Source organism: Halichoerus grypus, chromosome 15 (genome assembly GCF_964656455.1).
Source record: "Halichoerus grypus chromosome 15, mHalGry1.hap1.1, whole genome shotgun sequence".
In the NCBI taxonomy this organism is placed as follows: domain Eukaryota; kingdom Metazoa; phylum Chordata; class Mammalia; order Carnivora; family Phocidae; genus Halichoerus; species Halichoerus grypus.
In genome coordinates, this window is record NC_135726.1 from 51,270,392 (window position 1) to 51,290,123 (window position 19,732).

At 53.1% G+C, this 19,732-nt stretch overlaps 1 protein-coding gene across 2 annotated transcripts; it reads right to left on the bottom strand.

Annotated features, from left to right (window-relative positions):
- Positions 1-1,042: 1,042 nt before the first annotated feature.
- CKM (creatine kinase, M-type) lies at positions 1,043-10,512 on the bottom strand. 2 transcript variants are annotated; one of them, XM_036091539.2, is made up of 8 exons: positions 10,465-10,512; positions 8,089-8,299; positions 7,050-7,204; positions 6,522-6,654; positions 3,632-3,803; positions 2,621-2,744; positions 2,076-2,265; positions 1,043-1,562 (listed from the first exon to the last, which is right to left on the bottom strand). In XM_036091539.2, the coding sequence occupies exons 2-8, from the start codon at positions 8,279-8,281 to the stop codon at positions 1,384-1,386; spliced, it is 1,146 nt and encodes a 381-aa protein (XP_035947432.2). In that variant the 5' UTR covers positions 8,282-8,299; positions 10,465-10,512; the 3' UTR covers positions 1,043-1,383. The 2 variants fall into 2 exon arrangements, with proteins under 2 accessions (XP_035947432.2, XP_035947433.2); XM_036091540.2 differs by having other exon boundaries at positions 8,089-8,302.
- Positions 10,513-19,732: the final 9,220 nt, after the last annotated feature.

A 19,732-nucleotide genomic window follows, 5' to 3' on the forward strand; every position in this document is an offset into this window, starting at 1 on the left:
CTTTTTCTTCTAGCCTTCCTGTTTCAGTAATCTCTCTGGGAACGCTTGGGCACATGCCCTGGCCTCAGTTTCCCTTCTGTAAAACAGCACATTTCTTGATCTCTGAGGGCCCTCAGGTTTGAAAAAATGCCTCCTCCAGGTCCCTGGGGCTCTGTCTTCCACTCACCCCGCTTCACATTTCCTTCTGAAACCTTTGTCTCTTTTTGAGGCCACGACGCTGCCCGTGCTGGAGGCCTGGGCGTATTGGGTCGAGTAGAGGTGATTGATGTGGCCAACACCCAGTACGTGTTCAGATGCTTCCGGACTTCGATTACCCACCCCACCGCCCCTGACCACCTCCATCATGGGACCAAGTTTTCCAAAAGGCGGGTCCCTCAAGACTTCATGGGGATGCTATGAGCCAAGCCCCAGTCTGGAGGAGGAAAGAGCATGGGCAAAGACGTTAAGGTGGGAGTAGCAGGGTGTAAGGAGCAAGAGTGTATAGAGGAATAATGGGGAAGGAACCAGAAAGATGAGCCTTCAGCGAATGGTGCGCATTTCAGTTTGATCTTGAAGAATTGCAAATAATAGGAGCGCATTCTAGGAGATGTGGGGAGCTATGGCAAGTTCTTGAACAAAGAAAGGGAAGTTTAAGGGAGTGGTAACAGCTATAGACGGGTGAAGGGAGATCACACAGAAGGAGGCCAGTGACAAATATAATGAGGTATATGTGATGAGATGCACGGTAGGTCTCAAACTGGAGGCCCGCGGGCCAAATTCAAGTCTCAGACATTTTGTTTGGCTTACGTCTCTCCCCCGTGTGGACCCTGTGTTTGAGATCTGAGTATGAGTGATTGGGAGCTGAGGTTGGGAAGGGGCCACACATCTCTGGGTCTCAGATTCCTCATAGAACCTTATCAGTTTTGGATTAGACTGTTCACTAACTTTGCCTCATTTTAGAGATGAGCTAAAACATGACTAGCGAGGGCAAGCCCCTCCGAGATCGCACAGCGGCCATTGCAAACGTCCCTCGTCCTCTTGCTCAGTAACTATCGCACAAAAGTTAGGGCCGCCATTGCTTTTATTTGTTGCTTTGGGTGTAGAAAAAGCAGGAGCTCCGGACGTGTTGGAGCGCTCTCCATTAGCCAGAGCTCCTGGTGGTGGGCAGAGCTCTGGGAAAAGGAGAGGAAGGTGTGAGGAGGTTCTGCATTGGCCAGAACTCAGAGGCTGAAGCCCATTCGTTGGAACTCTGGTTGGAAATCGAATTCCGAGATGGGTGGATAGAGCCCCCGGGTGGCCGAACCCGTTACAGGTGGAGCTCGGGGGGCAAGGGGCGGGCCCCCGACGGGCCGAGTCCTCCCTTTAGCTGGGGCTCCAGCAGTCGGCGGCGAGCGGGCTGGACGCCTATTTCTGGGCGGGGATCATGTCGTCGATGGACTGGCCCTTTTCCAGCTTCTTCTCCATCTCCACCATGAGCTTCACACCGTCCACCACCAGCTGCACCTGCTCTACTTCGGACGAGCCCAGCCGATCGGCGTTGGATACGTCGAACACTGAGCCCACAGCAGCTGTGTCCACACCACCTGAAGGAGCAGGAGCATAAGGAGGGAGCAGAGGCTCAGGAGCGGGGCCCAGGATGCTGCCCCCGTGCCAACGGAGACGGCCGCACGTACTGGGTGCCTACTGCGTAACAGGTTACGTGCATTCAGAGTCTCCTAAATGTCTATTCACGGGCTCCCGTCTCCGGCTCATTTAGATACCTCACCCCTCAACCATCCAGCATGAAAATATAGCATAGTGGGGAAGAGTGAGCTCCGGAGCCAGGCTGCCCGGGGTTGAACCCTGACCATCCTCTCCTTTACAGATGGGAAACCGAGGTCCCTAGGGGGCAGGGGACAGACACAATGTATATCAGATAGCCATGACATCCTATCGATTCCTGTGAGATAAAGCGTGCTGACGCCCATGTGCAGAGGAAGAAACTGAGGCTCACGGAGGGGTAGCCCTTGTCCACCCCAGAGCTCGCGTGATGCTCCGCCTCCCCCTCCGCAAAGGGCCCGCCCCCGACGCCGCGGTGCGCGGATGCCGAGCCGCACCTGTGCCCCGCTTCTGCAGGCGCAGGCGGGTGAGGATCTCCTCGAACTTGGGGTGCTTGCTCAGGTGCGCCAGCTTGACATGCACGCCTCCACGCAGCCCGGTGCCCAGGTTGGACGGGCAGGTGAGCACGTAGCCCAGGTGCTCGTTCCACATGAAGGGGTGGCCGGCTTTCTTGAAGATCTCCTCAATCTGAGGTAAGGGGACAGGACCTGGGGTCAGCGCCAGCGGGCGCCCCCAAATGCACCCGCAACCGGGACGGGGTTGGGAGGAAGACGGTGTGAGGACGTGGGGGGGTGGGGGGGGGATTCCGAGACGGCGGGGTTGGAAAACCGCGCGAGGGCTGAGCTTCTGAAGGGAGGGGCCGGAGCACCCAGGTGGAGCCTGACGCTGCGGGGGCTGGGCTGGAGGACGCTTCGGAGGCGGGCTCTTGGGGGCGGGGCTTGGGCATAGGGTGGAGCCGGGTTCCCCGCGGGGCGGGGCCTTGGAAAGCGGGTGCGGCGTGCACGGGGAGTCCCAGGTCCGCCGCGAGGGGCAGGCTACCCACCTTCTGCAGCCCCACGCAGAAGCGGCGGAAAACCTCCTTCATGTTGCCCCCCTTCTGCATGGAGATGACTCGGAGGTGGTCCTCCTCGTTCACCCACACCAGGAAGCTCTTGTTGTCATTGTGCCTAGAGTGGGGCGCAGGAAGAGGCCAAGGCATCATCAGCTCCGCGTGGCAACCCCTTTCCCGGCCTCTCGACAACACACCCACCGCTAGGGGGCAGCGGGCCTGAGGAGTTCGAGGTGATGGCACGGGCTCCTCAAAATCGCAGAAGCTTTACCCCCGTAGACCCTAACGTCACAGGATCTGAGAAATCGCCAATCTTAAGATCAAGGGTTTTTAGGGTCTTCGGTCTTTGAACAGCATTAAATTACAGACCCTTAGACTCTCAGAATCTTTGAAGAACAGTAGCTGGGAAGCAGAATTGATAAATCTTGGAAGTCCTACATCTGGTCTCGGGACCAACCTTGCCTTCCACCTTGTGACGTCTCAGAAACAGTCTTAGAACCACAAAACATTTCCGATCTGGAAATGTCTGAGACCACGGAATCACAGAACCTGGAATTAGTGGCATCCGAGAACCTAAAAACACTCAAAATCTTGGAACCTTAGATTCATCCCATCTGTGTATCTTAGAACTCACGCTCTCCAAATCGTCTGAAACCTGTTTCCAAAACCTTTGAAAATCCTTGACTATCACGATCGGGGATTCGAAGGTTCATAGAAACCTAACTAGCAACGATAAAAGATAAAACTAATAGCCGAGATGTCGGGCACTTACTATATCCCGGGCACCGTTCTCAATTACTGTGCTCTCCATTTTACAGATGGGGAAACCAGGGCAGAGAAACGTTAAACAATTGCCCAAGGTCACACGGGGGGCGGAAGGCAAGGTCATTTTTCAGGGGCACCCGGAAACATCGTTTTTATGGTGTTGGCTTTGGTAGAGGGATGGGGAGGGTAGTGGAAGGCGGGGGAAGGGGGACTGGCAGGGGCTGGGGGAGGAGACCTCACCAGATGCCCCGGGCGTCGGGCCAGTCGCGGGCCATGCCTGAGGCCAGCAGCAGCGGGGACACGGGCTTGTCAAACAGGAAGTGATCGTCGATGAGCTGCTGCTGTTCCTGTTCTGTCATGCTCTTCAGAGGGTAGTACTTCCCCTTGAACTCGCCGGTCAGGCTGTTGAGGGCTGAAGGGCCACACAAGGGAGCAGTCAGCAGCCTGCCCCACCGCACCCTGGGCGCGGAGGCCTGGGCACCCCCAAACTGCCGCCCCTAAAGAGCCTGGGGCTTGGTCCTGTGGGTGTGCTAATGGTGCCTGAACACTAGGGCGAAACCCAAATTCGCGCCCTCTCCCCAAAGCAGGTTCCTCCCCTGCCTGAACAGCCAGGCCATGTGCGCAGCCAGGAGGCACGGACTCTCCCGTTCCGGGACCTTCACGCCCCAGCCCCCTGTGAGCCACAGTGTGCTGGAGCCCCTCCGGCGGGCCAACAAGACAGACAGCCAACATGTTAGGAATTTGGGGAGCCATCAGTAAAAATTATAAAATAGCATATATAGGATTTGTATATATTCATAGAGAGAATAAATGTATATTATGTATATATTTGTGTATGTGCATAATATCTATAATATGTATGTATGTATGTCTATGCATGTTATACATTTTAATATAGTGTACTATATAATGTTATATGTCACGTACTGTATACTGTATTATATGGTTTGTTTGTTTTTTTAAGATTTTATTTATTTATTTGACGGAGAGAGACACCGCGAGAGAGGGAACACAAGCAGTGGGAGTGGGAGAGGGAGAAGCAGGCTTCCCTCGGAGCAGGGAGCCCGACGCAGGGCTCGATCCCAGGACCCTGGGATCATGACCTGAGCCGAAGGCACTGTATTATACTGTATTATATTGTTAAAAATAATTTATCTAGGGCTCCTGGGTGCCTCAGTTGGTTAAGCGACTGCCTTTGACTCAGGTCATAATCCTGGAGTCCCGGGATCGAGTCCCTCATCGGACTCCCTGCTCAGCGGGGAGTCTGCTTCTCCCTCTGACCCTCCCCCCTCTCATGCTCTCTCTTTATCTCATTCTCTGTCTCAAATAAATAAATAAAACCTTGGGGCGCCTGGGTGGCTCAGATGGTTAAGCATCTGCCTTCAGCTCAGGTCATGATTCCGGGGTCCTGGGATCGAGCCCCACATCGGGCTCCTGTCTCAGCAGGGAGCCTGCTTCTCCCTCTCCCTCTGCCTCTGTCCCTGCTCATGCTCTCTCTCTCTCTTTCTCTCTCTCTGTATCTCTGTGTCTCAGATGAATAAATAAAATCTTTAATAAATAAATAAATAAATAAATAAATAAATAAAACCTTTTAAAAAAATAATTTATCTAGGGGCCCCTGGCTGCCTCAGTCAGTAGAACATGTGACTCTTGATGTCAGGGTCGTGAGTTTAAGCCCCATGTTGGGTGTGGAGCCTAGTTAAAAAATAATAATAATAATTTATGTAAACTTCCAATTAAATAAATTATATTTAAAACACAGGTAATAAGGGGCGCCTGGGTGGCTCTGTCAGTTAAGCATCTGACTCTTAGTTTCAGCTCAGGTTATGATCTCAGGGTTGTGAGACTGGGCCCCACGTCAGGCTCTGTGCTGGGTGTGGACCCTGCTTAAGATTCTCTCTCTCCCTCTGCCCTTCCTCACTCTCGCACTAAAAAAAATTAAAAAATCAAAAAATGAAGTAAAAAAAAACCCACAGGTAGTAAATATTCAAAATGATCACTTCCTAATTATTTTACTACATCTTTATTATCTATGTTCTTGAAGCTTTTTCATCTCTATCTGATGATGGGAATACTATGTAACGATGTGTTACTGTGCATCTTTTCCCATCTCTCTATGACATCATGTTCATAGCTTAAAATTGGTCATGGTAGGAGAATTTACACCATGGAAACTGGCAGTCGCTGCAAATTGGGGCTTTTTTTTTGAGAGCTGGTTGTTAAACATTTACTAGAACAACATGCTTGGGAGCCCTGATGAGTCTACCTCCCAAACATACCCGCTTTTTCTCTACATCCCACTGCCTATCCTTCACCCCGGAGCCCGGACCACTGTGGTTGCCCCCTTACGGTCCCTCTGTTCCTACTTCTGCCCAGTCTGTTCACTCCCACTCAATGGCCAGAGAACTCCATGTAAGTCCTGTGGACTTACTCTGCTCACCATCTTCCCAAGGCTTCCATCTCCCTCAGAGTCAAAGCCAAAGCCCTCCGGACGGCCCACAGGGCTCTGCACAACCTGGCCACCCATATTCCTCTGACCACATCTCCTCCCCTGGTCCACTCAGCTCCAGCCACACTGGTCTCCTTGCTGTTCCTCCAACACACTTTCCCACCTCAGGGCCTTTGCACTTGCCACTCCACCTGCCTGGAATTCTTCAGGCTCCTTCTTGTCAACTGGGTCTCAACCCCTCCTTTCTAAGAGAGCTCCCCCCAGTCATGCCGTGATGCACCCTTATTTCTTGGCTACATGGCATGTTGGAATTAATCATTCTTTTGTTGGTTTCTGTGTTTCCTCTTATCTCCCCACCGGGCTGACAGCTCTGTGAGAGCAGTGACCTTGTCCATCTTATTCATCATGGGAGCCCCAGCTCCCTACTCAGGACCATAACAATCGTCAGTGTTTGCTGCCTGGCTGGCTGCCTGGCCGGCTGGCTGGCTGGCTGGCTGGATGGATGGATGGATGGAGGTCAGGACCCTGGTACAGTTGAGGGTCTGCAAGGATCTGCTCAGGGTGCCTTGACGGCGCCCCCTGACTCCCACCGGGCACCAAGCACCCTTGCTTTATTTACCAAGCTCTTTCCATGAAGGAGCTGAGCCAGAGCTGGGTGGCCCCAAGGGCGGGCATTCTCACCTTCCACGGAGAGTTTCTCCACCGCCCGGCGCTCGCCCCGGGAACAGTGGGGGGGCAGCGTGTAGCCCTTGATGCTGCGGCCCGTGCGGACACGGCTGCTGAGCACATAGTTGGGGTCCAGGTCGTCTCCACCCTGGAGGGCAGGAGTGGGGGGTCAGGGCTGGGCGTGCTTCCGGTTCTGACTCTCTGCCACTTCCGTTGGTTCCTCCTTGTCCGCTGGCTTCTTCCCACCGCCACCCTGGCTCTGCCTCTTCCTTCTCTGTCTCTCCCTCCATCTTTCTCCCAGCCACTCACCTGTCCCTCTTTTTTTTCCTCCATATATCTCTTTCCCCATCTTTGTCCCCGCTTCCTGTTTCATCTCCCTCCCTGTCCCTCCTCCCATCTGACTCCCCGCTCTGTCCTCGGTCTCCCTGTCTTCTGTGCCTCTCTGTCCCTCTTTCCCTCTGTCTCTGTGTCTCTCTGAATGCTCCTTCCCACCTCCACCCTCCCTCTCTCCCCCGTCCCTCCCCTGGCCTGGGGGCAGCTGACCTTGAGGTTCTCATGGTTGAGGTCGGTCTTGTGCTTGTCGGTGGGTTTGTAACCCCCGTGCCGGTCCTGGATGATGGGGTCAAAGAGATCCTTGAACACCTGGTAGGACTCCTCGTCACCAGCCACACAGCCCACGGTCATGATGAAGGGGTGACCTGGGGGTTCGGGGTGAGGTCAGAGGTGCTTGTCCCCAGCAGGGAAGGCCCGGGCTCCTGGGTCCAGTGTAGATTGCATGTGCGCATGCACACACGTGTGTGTGTATGTGTGTGCGTGGGCAGGGGGTCATTCAAGACCTCTGGGTCAGAACTGCAGAGGCTGGGGGTTGGTGGGGATGGAGAGGGAAGGCTGGGAGAGATCGAGATGGCATCTGGGCTGAGGGAAAGGCGCTGGGGGCAGGGCAAAGGAGAAGGAGTCTCGGGAGGCCAGCTACAAGGTACTAAAAATATTACCACGTCAGAATCCCCAAATCACAGACTCTTCCTTCACCAAAAAGTTTTCAGAAACGTATTAGACTATCGGCTCCCACAGATAATAAGAGACTTGAAAGACCTTCGTATTCCCAAATGGGGAACCAGAGGCCCAGAGTGAGGGGGGCCCCTCCTCAATCACACAATGAGTTGGAGGCTAGGATCCGCTCTTGGGGCTCTGGTGTCCTTGGAGAAAGAACATCCCCCGCCAGACCCCGAGTGCACACTTTGTCCCAGAGGCTGCTCCAAGCGCTGTATGTGCGCTGACTCCTTTGTTTTCACCACATGGGTGTCCATTTTTCAGATGTGGAACCTGAGGCCCCGGAGCGATTGAATGATTTCCCCACATTTTACTCGTGTGCATTTGTGAGTGGTTTGCCACGCGCCGGGTCCTGTCCCAAGCCCTTCACACGTGTAGCCTCATTTTTTTCTCACAACAGTCCCTTGGGTATGGCCCCCATCTTCCAGATGGGAAAACTGAGGCCCGGGGAGGTGGGATCGAGGCGTGGCAGGCAGCTTCCAGAGCCCCCCCGGCCCCGAGTCCCTGTCCATGCTCCACCAAGGAGGCTTACCTGGGTTGTCCACACCTGTCTGGATGATATCGTCCAGGGTGAAGCCAGATGGAGTCTCCTTGTCCCGAAGCTTCTTGTAGAGCTCAAGGGTCAGCACCTTGGCCATGTGGTTGTTGTGCTTGCTGAGGTCAGGGTACTCCTCCTCAGGCTTGTAGTTCAGCTTGAACTTGTTGTGGGTGTTACCGAATGGCATGGTGGCGGTGTGCGGGGCCTGCTGGGCAGGGAGTGGAGGTGGGGCAGGTTATCTCACATCCAGCAGAGGCCAGCAAGGGAACAGAGCAAGGCTTTGGGGTCAGACAGGCCTGACTCATGTGCTGTGTGACTTGGAACAAGAAGGGTCCCGTCTCTGAGCCCCTGTGTCTTGACAGGAGGCCATCAGGACTCTGGTTAAGATCCCAGCTCTGCCACACCCTGACAGGTGACCCCAGACTAGTAACCTTGCTAGGGACTGTTTCTCCAGCTGGAAGATGAAGGGGGGAGCCTTTGGGACAGGGCAGTAATATTGGCATGGATAAGAGTGTAGGTTCTGGGCGCCTGGGTGGCTCATTCATTAAGCGTCTGCCTTCGGCTCAGGTCATGATTCCCTGCTCGGCGGGAAGCCTGCTTCTCCCTCTCCCACTCCCCCTGCTTGTGTTCCCTCTCTATGATAACTAAAAATCTTTAAAAAAAAAAAAAAAAAGAGTGTAGGTTCTGGAATCAGCCTGGGTTTAAATTCCGGCTCCGTCTGTACAATAGCTGTGTGACCTTGGGCGCCTGGCTTAACCTCTCTGTGCCTCAGATTACTCATGTGTACAATGAGGGTCATAATAGCCCTCATCTCAGGGAGCTTAAAGGAGTTCCTGTACGTTAGGCACTTGGAATAGTCCTGGCACACGATAAGGATTATTTTGCTTAGCTATTATTGTAATTACCGTTGCTATTATTTTAAAGGGCTGTGTGAGGAGCAGGGGAGAAGGTGGAGGTTAATTGCTGAGAACGAGTATCTGAGCAGAGAAGGGACATTCTCTCCACGAAGGTTCTTGGGTGCTCAGTCAAGGGATGAGGAGCAGGGCAGAAGGGAAGCCTGGGTGGCTGTCCTCTCTGTTTGCCGACAGCTCTCTGGCAGGGCTCAGTTGAGAAGAAAAGCCCAGCCATTCATCAGAGCTGAGTTCCAATCCCGCCTGTGCCATTCCCCTGCTCTGTGACCCCAAGCCAGGTGCTCAGCCTCTCTGAGCCTCTGTCACCTGGAAACTGAGCCTGGCCCAGGAGTTTGCCAAGAGGATTCTTCTGGCTGAGGCACGTGGCCGGCTGGGCACACGTCCTCACGCGGAGTCGGGGCCTGCTATCTGGAGGCTATTATTACTTTTACTCATAAGACCCAGGAAGGAAGAGGGACGCTTCAGTGGTGGTGGTGGTGGTGGTGGTGGGAGCGGGAGCTCACTTGGCAGCTCCAGGAACAGGAAGCAGGTAGAATGGTGGGAAGGAAATTGGGACCAGGGTGAGCTGAAGGCTGAAGCATCAGGCCAGGGGTGATGGGATTCATGAAAGATCGTTGGAGCTACTATCCAGGGTTGGGGATTATTTATAGAGTCTGGCCGACTCCTCCTCCCCTCCCCAGCTGCTGCCCCCCCACGCCCCCCCACATTCCTGGGGCTTCATTTGCAGCAAGTCAGCAGGCTGGAGACAGGTGGGCCAGGGTGGCCAGGAGGACACGCATCCAGGCCTCCGGGTTCAAGGGCTTCCAGCCCAGAAACCCCCCTCCAGGGTGCCCCACCCCCACCCTGCAAGGGACACTTTTAGCAGAGGGGGCTGAGGCAAGGTGGGGGAGCCCCAGAGGCACAAACAGAAAGAGCCCCAGAGCCACACACACACACACACACATCACCAGTAACCCCCCAGATCACACCGTGAATAGAGTCACACACATGCCTCCAAGCCCAGGGACGCACGCAGGACACAGGCACCCAAGCAGGTGCCACAGAAAGTCAGACACAAGGTCACACCGTTGTGTGGGACACAACCGGGGACCCACAGAATTGCAAATGCAATGACCCCACAGACAGAGGACAGACAGACACCGCCCACGGCTCCGGGCGCCCAGTGCTGGGGACAAAGCATCATGAACCCAGGCCCGGGCTGTAGCCCCTTGGCAGCTGCCAAGGCTCCTTTTGTCTCCAAGATCCCTCCGCATGAGCCAGTGCCACAGACCCTGTGCGAGGTGGCGGGAGGGGGGGGCTCACAGGTGGCGGGGACTCCCAGATGAGGGGCCCACCTTCCCACACACTGACCCCCCTGCGTGTAGGAGGATATGGGGCAGACTCCCGAGACCGGATGCGCTGCGGGCGCCATGGGGGCCCCCAGTCTGGACCCCACCCTGACCCCCACCCCCAGCAGTACCTGGCTGGGCTGTGCGGAAAGGGGCTGTCTCTATCCCGGAGGCGACACTGACCCAAAGGAAGGGCCCGCAGCCCCGGCCTTATATAGGGGGGCCGGGCTGTGTTACTGGCTGGGAGGGGCTGCCCCCAGGGAAGGGAGCTGGAGGGCAGCTGAGCCTCTCACCTCGCTGCCTGGGCACCGTGCCCACCCTGAACCCAGGCATGCCTCGCACCCAACCCCATGGCCTTGTATGGGCTGCCCCAGGGGCTGAGCCCAGCCTCCCTCCCCCGTCCAGCTGATTCCCCAACTGAGTGCTGAGTCGGGCTGGCAGGGACAGCTGGCGCCCCGCCCAGGACACGAGACCCTGGCAGGGGACGTCCCAGGCACGTAGAAGCCACGCCACTAGGCCACCAGCCCCTCGGGTGGCCAGGCCTCTCCTCAGCCCCCAGTAGCCTTGACCTGGATAAACATCGGGTCCTGAGCCCCGCCCCTGGGGAAACCTTGGCAATAGTCCCAAGAGGGCCAAGTCTCTGGGATCCCAGAGACTCGCCCCTCGTCACCCAACTCTGGGGAGCGCTTGGCCAAAGCCCAAACTATGGGGAACGCAGAACAGCCTGACCCCAGAAGCCCGCGCTTGGACGCACTTTCCTGCTTGGGAGTGAGTGGGAGGGAAACGGAGGGTCGCCGGAGCCGAGAAGATTCAAACCCAAGGCCCGCGCTGGAGGCGGCCGCCCCGGGCAGACGCTGGGAGATTTCCCCGGCGGAGGGGACGGGGAGGGACTCATCCTGAAAGGGAGCTTATTTTTAGAGGGCGCTTCGCTGTCGCCTTTTCGAAGACCTAGACCCGAGGTGCTGGGGCTTGGGGGGGGGGTGTGTGTGGCGGAGGCAGGGACAGGTGTTGGGGGGCGGGGTGGCCACGTGTCCGGGTTAATTATAACCAGGCGTGTCGGGTGTCTCCGGCTTCGCCTCCTTACAAGGGCAGCCGGCGTCCCGGGAGGCCGCCCGCAGGGGAAGGGGGCTGGGCGGCCGCTCAGATCCGGGCAGAGCGCCCGCCCGACTCGCGCACCTCCAGGTCCCGGCGCAGCAGGAGCTCTCCACGCGGACCGGGACCTCAAGGGCTGAGGAGGGCATTCCGTGCACGTGGCGACGGCTAGACGAAGCCGTTTCCTCTGCCTGGGAGGCGCCGAGATTGCAGGGCAAGCCGGGCGAGGCCAGGGAGCGGGAGGAGCCTGGGGAGCGCCCAGGATTACAACCAAGAAGAGACCGGCCTTTTCCCTCCGGGGTTCCTCCCTCCTCCCGGGTCTCCCCCATTTCCCCATTTCTTCCCAGGCAGGAGGGGTCTGATCTAGGGAAAGGGGGCCCTCCCTGCCTTTCCCGGGATTCCTGGTGGGGAAGAGGTGCTTAGAAAATTTCTCCTTGGGGCCCAGCCCCTGATCTCTCCACCAAGGTCAGAGTGGCAAAGTTCTCCTTTGTGGCTAGGGAAACTGAGGCTCAGAGAACTAAAAGGAATGGGACTGGAATAGAGAGGCATGTATCATTTCAACAATTCTTTGCTTTTATTTTTTTTTAAGATTTTTTTTTTTTTTTTTTTGGACAGAGAGAGAGACAGCGAGAGAGGGGACACAAGCAGGGGGAGTGGGAAAAAGAGAAGCAGGCTTCCCGCCGAGCAGGGAGCCCGATGCGGGGCTCGATCCCAGGATCCTGAGATCATGACCTGAGCCAAAGGCAGTCGCTTAATCAACTGAGCCACCCAGGCGCCCCAACATTTCTTTATTTTTTTAAAAAAGATTTTATTTATTTATTTGCGAGGGAGCACAAGCAGGGGGAGGGGCAGGGGGAGGAGAGGGAGAAGCAGGCTCCTCACTGGGCAGGGAACCCGACTCAGGGCTCCATCCCAGGACCGGAGAATCATGACCTGAGCCAAAGGCAGAGGCTTAACTGATTGAGCCACCCAGGCACCCCAACAATTCTTTATTAAGCACTTATGGGGGACACAGCAAAAAACAAAACCGTTGGCCTCATGGAGGTGACATGGTAGTGAGCACAAACACGTAAATATATGCTGTCGTGGTGGGGTCGACAGGGCTTTGACAGAAAATCCAAGAGGGTAAGGGGTCAGAGTGGTGGCACAGCAGGGGAGGGCAGGTCAGGCTTCTCAGGGGAAGTGAAATCTGAGTGGAGACCTGAGGGAGAGGTGAGAGCCAGCCATGTGAGGATCTGGAAGGGAAATAGCAGGTGCAAAGCCCTGAGGTGGGAGTGGCTTGGCAAATCTGAGAGGGAAGAAGCTGGAAGGCTGGAGCAGATGGGGCAGAGTGGAGAGTGGGAGGAAGAAGATGAGGGATAGGAGCTGACCTGTAGGACCCTAGGGACCATGAAGGAGTTTCCATCCCACTGCAAATGGATGGGAGCCCCTGAGGGCTGTGAGCAGGGGAGAGACAGGATCCAGCCCAGCCCACTCCCCTGGAGCCCTCGTAACCACTCATGGGGACATTTGACATTCCTTTTGGCCATAGAGCATAGGAAGCACTTTCTGTGTTTGGGGGTTTCCCACCCTATGACAGCCTCCTTTACAAAAGCCAAAAAGGTGAGAAACTCGGTTTCCCAGAATCCTTTGCAGCAATATTCCAGTCATGTGACTTGGGCTGAGGGGTCCAAACACTCCAGCAGGACCTTGCATCATGAGCTCTACTCCTTTATCTTTGAGTCTCATAGAAACAGTTGGCCTGGGGGGAGCCAAGACCCCCATGGCGTATCTTCATCCCAACCCCCAACCCTCCAAAGCCATCAGTCTCCAAGACCTGTCCATCCCTCCTCCTACCCTAGCTCAAGAGCTCCTCCACATTCCCTTCTGCCCTAGCCTCCTCCCTGGTCTGCCTCAGTCTGTCCCCTCCTACCTACTCCCTACCTTCTGACCACTCCTGCTAGAACCTGCCATGGCTCCCCAGTGCCCTCAGGATAAATGAGTATTTGTTGACTGAGGAAATAATAGTAGCCTTATCAGTCAATTGGAAACCACTCTACCCAGCTTATGCAGAAACGGCCTTACTACCAGATATTAGGTGCTTCCAAAATCATTGAAAGGTGGCACGCTCTGGGCTAGGCCACCAGGAACATCTCTCGCCCCCAGAACCATGCTCCCTTTGGACAATTGGACATGCCAGAAAGAGGTTAGCATGGATGTTGAGGGGCCACTCCACAGTCCCCACCCTAATTGTTAAGCATTATGGAGCACTCCCATATGTCAAGTACGATGCTAAGTGCTTTACATATATTAACTCATTGAACACTGCCAACAATAAAGCTCAGAAAGGTAAAATGACTTGCCTAAGGTCACTCAGTGGGGGAGGGATGAGCTGGGAATCAAACTGGCACAGGGCTGCCAAGAGTGGGTTCAGGCTTTGGTGAAGACAATTTACGGGCCTCTCAGCAAAGTCATACTGTCATCCCAGAGTCCCTTTCCAGGTGCGTCTTCAGGCCCTGATAATTTGTACCTACTTCCCCATGCCCCCTTCATCTCCTCGGCCGTCTGGCTTCAGGGCCCAAGCACTTTATGTGTATTTAACAGTTTAGTTCCCCGGCAGTCCTATGAGGTGGGTACTGCAAATTTTACACATCAGAAAAGTGAAGCCCAGAGAGATCAAGTCACTTGCCCAAAGTCACCCAGCTGGGAAATAACAGAATCAGATGGAACCACATAGTTAGTCCCTGAGTTTGTATTCCTTATCCCTCCCCGATCCCACCTCTTCATGCTGAAGCCCCATTTTACAGAAGATGGATGCTGAGGCTCAAAAAGGCAAGGAGTTGCCCAAGGCGACAACCAGTATTCTAGAATTTCGGAGTCTGTACTCTTTTCCTTTCACCCCCAAGCCCTGGTGTGTTATAGAGCAACCCTGCTCCCAAACCCTCCCTTTTATCCACCGCCTCCCCTGTCCCTGACCCTCCCCTAGGGATGAGGCTGCCCCCTCCAGGAGAGACTCTGGGAAGCAGCGCTCCACCCCCATGGCCCATCACCCCAGAATGCTCTCCTCCCCCAACCCCAAAATTCCTCTCCCAATCCTGGCAGCCCATGGTACCAACTGGTTCAGGGAAGACAAGTTATAAATCAAAGCCAGCCCCAGAACTGGAGAACCAGAGAGCCAGAGAGTTAAGGACCTGTCCACTCCTCCTTTTTCCCCAAGAGCAAGCCCATTGCAGCCCTGTAATTAACTGGATGTCAGGCCCCCAGTGGTGGCGGTGGTGGTGGGAAGACAGGCAAATAAGATGGTCTTTCATGACTCCCCTCCAGCCCCACTCCAGGCCCTCCAAATCGATCTTTCTCAACATAGCTATACATTTTCCTCTAGGTGTTGCTTTAGCTGCATCTTAATCTCTTAATGTTAGTTTTTGGTTTCAATGTTAGTTTTTGCATTCAATTATTTCAAATTTATCCTTTATTTTGAAAATGTTATATTTGGAACGTGTGGATGGTCACATTTCTTAACATTTTAGTCTCTTGGGGGCACCTAGGTGGCTCAGTCGGTTAAGCATCCGATTCTTGGTTTTGGCTCAGGTCATGATCTCAGGGTTGTGAGATCGAGCCCCACATTGGGCTCTGCGCTGGGTGTGGAGCCTGCTTAAGATTCTCTCCCTCTCCCTCTGCCCCTCCCCAGTCCACTCTGCACTCTTTCTTTCTTTCTTTCTCTCTAAAAAAAAAAATTAGTCTCTTAAATTTACCTCTTTAATGAGGTATAACTTGTATGCCACAAAGTGCGCTAATCTTAAGATCAATGAACTTCTACGTAGAAGTTGTACAACCGAGTAACCACCACCAAGACCAAGCACTCCAAAAAGCTCTCTCATTCCCCTCTCTTCTCCAGTGGAACCACTATCCTGGCTTTTAACACCATAGTCGAGCATCGCCTGTTATTGAACTTCATATAAATACAATCGTACAGGATATCTTCTCTTTTGTTGGATTTCTTTTGCTCAACATTCTGTCTGTTGAGATTAGTTCATGCTGTCACATGCAGCAATAAATTGTTCTTTAGCAGGTTTTGTTACATAGTTTGATTTTTGGTCATTTCTAAATATTCTCTGATTTCTGTTTTGCTTTCTTCTTTGTCTTATGAATGGCTTTAACAAAATCTTTTTATTGGGGCACCTGGCTGGCTCAGTCAGTAGAGCATGCAATTCTTGATCTTGGAATCATGATTTCAAGCCCCATGTTGGGTATAGAGATTACTAAAAAAATATATATTTCTATTCATGGATAAAAGATGAGACATCACCTAATGAAATAATATGCAGCTATTAAAAAGAATAAAGCTAGGGCACCTGGGTGGCTCAGTCGGTTAAGCATCCAACTTTTTTTTTTTTTAAGTTTAAATTCAATTAACATATAATGTATTATTGGTTTCAGGGGTACAGGTCTGTGATTCATCAGTCCTATATAATACCCAGTGCTCATTACAACACATACCCTCCCCAGTGAGCGACCAGCTCTTGATTTCGGCTCAGGTCATGATCTCAGGGTCGTGGGATGGAGCCCCGCGTAGGGCTCTGCACTCAGCGCTAAGTCTACTGAGATTCTCTCTCCCTTTCTCTCTGCCCCTCCCCCTGTTCACACTCTAAATAAATAAACAAAGAAATAAATAAAAAAATTTTTTTAGGAATAAAGCTAATCTATAGGTACTGCTTTAGAACAATCGCCAGGTGTCGTAGTCTATTCGGACTACTATAATACAGACTGCATGGCTTATAAACAACAGAAGGTTTTTGCTCATAGTCCTGGAGGCTGGAAGTCCAAGATCGGGGTGCCAGCCTGGTCAAGTGAAGGTTCTCTTCCAGAACACAGACTTCTTTTTTTTTTTTTTTTTTTTTTAAGATTTTATTTATTTATTTGAGAGAGAGAATGAGAGCGAGCACATGAGAGGGGTTAGGGTCAGAGGGAGAAGCAGACTCCCTGCTGAGCAGGGAGCCCGATGTGGGACTCGATCCCGGGACTCCAGGATCATGACCTGAGCCGAAGGCAGTCGCTTAACCAACTGAGCCACCCAGGCGCCCCAGAACACAGACTTCTTGTACCCTCACATGGGAGGAGGGACCAGGGAGCTCTGTGGAGCCTCCTTTTTTTTTTTTTAAGATTTATTTTTACTTGAGAGTGAGAGAGAGGGAAGGGAGAGAATCCAAAGTAGATGACCCCCCCACACACAATGAGCGGGGAGCCTGACGCAGGGCTCAATCTCATGACCCTGAGATCATGACCTGAGCAGAAACCAAAAGTTGAACGCTTAACAGACTGAGCCACCCAGGTGCCCGGAGTCTCTTTTCTAAGAGCACTAATCCCATTCATGAGGGCTCCACCCTTATGACCTAATCACCTCCTAAAGGACCCACACACTAGTACCATCACCTTTAGGGGTTAGGATTTCAACATATGAATTTGGAGGGAACACATACATTCAGACCATAGCACCAAGGTATGCTGTGGGAAAAATATATATCTTTTGCCACAAAAATGCCGTGAAACACACTACCCCAAAATGCAGTAGCTTTAAAACAGTTGTGGGGTTGGCTGAGAGTTGGCTGATAGGGACTGGGCTCAGCTGGGAAGCTCTGCCCCATACTGTTAAAAACAAGACACCGGGGCCCAAAACGGAGTCACGTATGCTAAGCCCCATGTCACCAAACTAGGACTTAAGACAGTTTCAGCTTTCCCAGAAATGGAATCTTAAACCACTCAGTCAGGAATCACCTGATCAGCACGAGTGAGGTCATCTGCCTGATAGACCCCTGCCAGTCCCTAAAGGAAAAAGTAACCTTGCAATAATCAACCCACTCTTTGGCATAATTAAATTCCTTGTTCTTGCTCCCTTCTGCCTAAAAGGTCTTTCATTTCAAACTGCTCCTCGGAGCTCCTTTCCATCTGCTAGGTTGGATGCTGCCCGATTCAAATTGATTTTTGCTCAAATAAACTCTTAAAATGTGTATTATACCTCAGTTTCTCTTTGAACATTGTGGGGTGTGGGCCGAAGAGGGGCAGCCACACAAGGGACGCCTTTCTCATGCCTGCGTCAATCACAAAAGGAAACACTCTCAGCCTCTGAAGGTCCAAGCTCAGACCCAGCAGGACCGTCGCTCTGCCGTTGGCCAAAGCAAGTCACACGACTGCACCCAACGTCAAGGCCGTCATTCAGCCTACCTCCACAGGTAAGGCTCTTTTTATTTGTGTTTTTCTGAAATGGGTACTCACGCTCATACATACACACACAGTTCATATCCATGAAATATTTCTGGATGGATATTAGAAACCGGTAATCATGTTTGCTTCTGGGAAGGGCGTCTCAGGATCAAGGGGAGACGAAGACCTACTTTTCAGTCTATAGTCTCTTGTTCTCTGTGAATATCATTTCTGACAGTGCTTAACTTCTTTTTTTTTTTTTTAAGATTTCATTTATTTATTTGACAGAGAGAGACACAGCGAGAGAGGGAACACAAGCAGGGGGAGTGGGAGAGGGAGAAGCAGGCTCATCGCCGAGCAGGGAGCCCGATGCGGGGCCTGATCCCAGGACCCTGGGATCATGACCTGAGCCGAAGGCAAACGCTTAACGACTGACTGAGCCACCCAGGTGCCCCAACAGTGCTTAACTTTTTATATTAAAAAGAGAGTGGTGAGGGCGCCTGGGTGGCTCAGTTAGTTAAGCGATTGTCTTCGGCTCAGGTCATGATACTGGAGTCCCAGGATCGGGTCCCGCATTGGGCTCCCTGCTCAGCGGGGAGTCTGCTTCTCCCTCTGACCCTCCCCCCTCTCATGTGCTCTCTCTCTCTCTCATTCTCTCTCTCAAATAAATAAATAAAATCTTTAAAAAAAAAAAAAGTGGTGAGCTTTTTAAAAACTATGGCCAAAAAGGGCACCCAGCTCAATAGAGTCTCAGTCAGTAGAGTGTGCGACTTTTGATCTCAGGGCTGTAAGTCTGAGCCCCACATTGGGTGTAGAGATTACTTAAAAATAAAATCTTAAAAAAATGAAAAAAAATAAAAACTGTGGCCAGGAGGTGAAGAGAAAAATCCCCCAACTCATCTACCCATTTTCCTGACATGGCAAACTGAGGCCTTCAGTGATAGGATGGGGGTTTTGTTGAGTGCCTTCTTGGTGGTGGTCTTGGGCAACAGATCTTCCTCTGAGCCTCAGCTTCCTCATCTTTAGATGGGGCTAGTAATAATGCCTACCTCAGGGGGTGGCTGTATGGATTCAGGGGCTCTGCTAATCCTTGGCTGTGTGATCTTGGACAAGTCACTTGGCCTCTCTGTGCCTCATCTCCTTCACCTGTGGAATGGAGATAATCATGGCACCTACCCTATCCGGTTGGTGTACATTCACAGAGTTAATTTACAAGACGTGGCATAGGGCCCACCCTGGGTAAGAACTCAGAACCGCCAGCCCTCATTGGTGTTGTGCAAAAGTGCTTGACATAGGACCGGCCGAAAGAAATGGTCACCTTAGTCAACACTGTCTCCTTTCAGCCTTGATCCCATTTAATCCTCAGCACTACGCTATGTGGGGAGCGTGACCATTCAGGTTTTATAGACTTGAAAAATAGGTGCTCAGAAACATTGCTTGCCCCAGGTTATATGGAAAGGAAATGGCAAGATCAGAATTTGAACTCAGATCTGCCTGGCTCCAATTGCCACCCCCACCCCCACCCCCACCCCCATACACAGTGTTTACCACGTGCTACTCTGTTCTAAGCCTTTTACAGGGATTATTCACTAATCCCCACAAGAGCCTCACAAAGTAGGTTACCTGGAACCTGGAACCTGAGGCCCAGAGAAGTTTGTTCCCGGCTCAGGGGTCACAGAGCCCGCAAATGATGGAGCTGGGACCTGCACCCGGCTCCAGGCCCTGCACTGCCTCTTCGTAAGCTCGTGGCAGATCCAGAACTGATGTTCAGCACCCTGAGGCCAACCCAGTGCGGGGAGGAGGGAAGGGTTTGTCTGCCCCCTTCTAGCCTGTTCCCTAGAAATACCTGGGGAAGTTAGAGCGTGAGTTTGAGTTTTATTTCCCATTATTCAATCAACAGCTCTTCGCCCAACAATTCGCTCTGTGTTCAGCCTGTGCTGGGTAGCCCTGGGGACACAATGGTGCCTGAGACCGTCCCCTCCTGGGACTTGCATTCCAATGTTGGAGACAGACCTGTCCTCAAGACAGCGATGACCCAGAGTGGCAGGGCTGAGTCATGGGAGCCCAGGAGGCTGCCAGAGCCGGGGAGGAATGTCTCATCCAGCCTTGGGGTCGGAGAGGGCTTCCTGG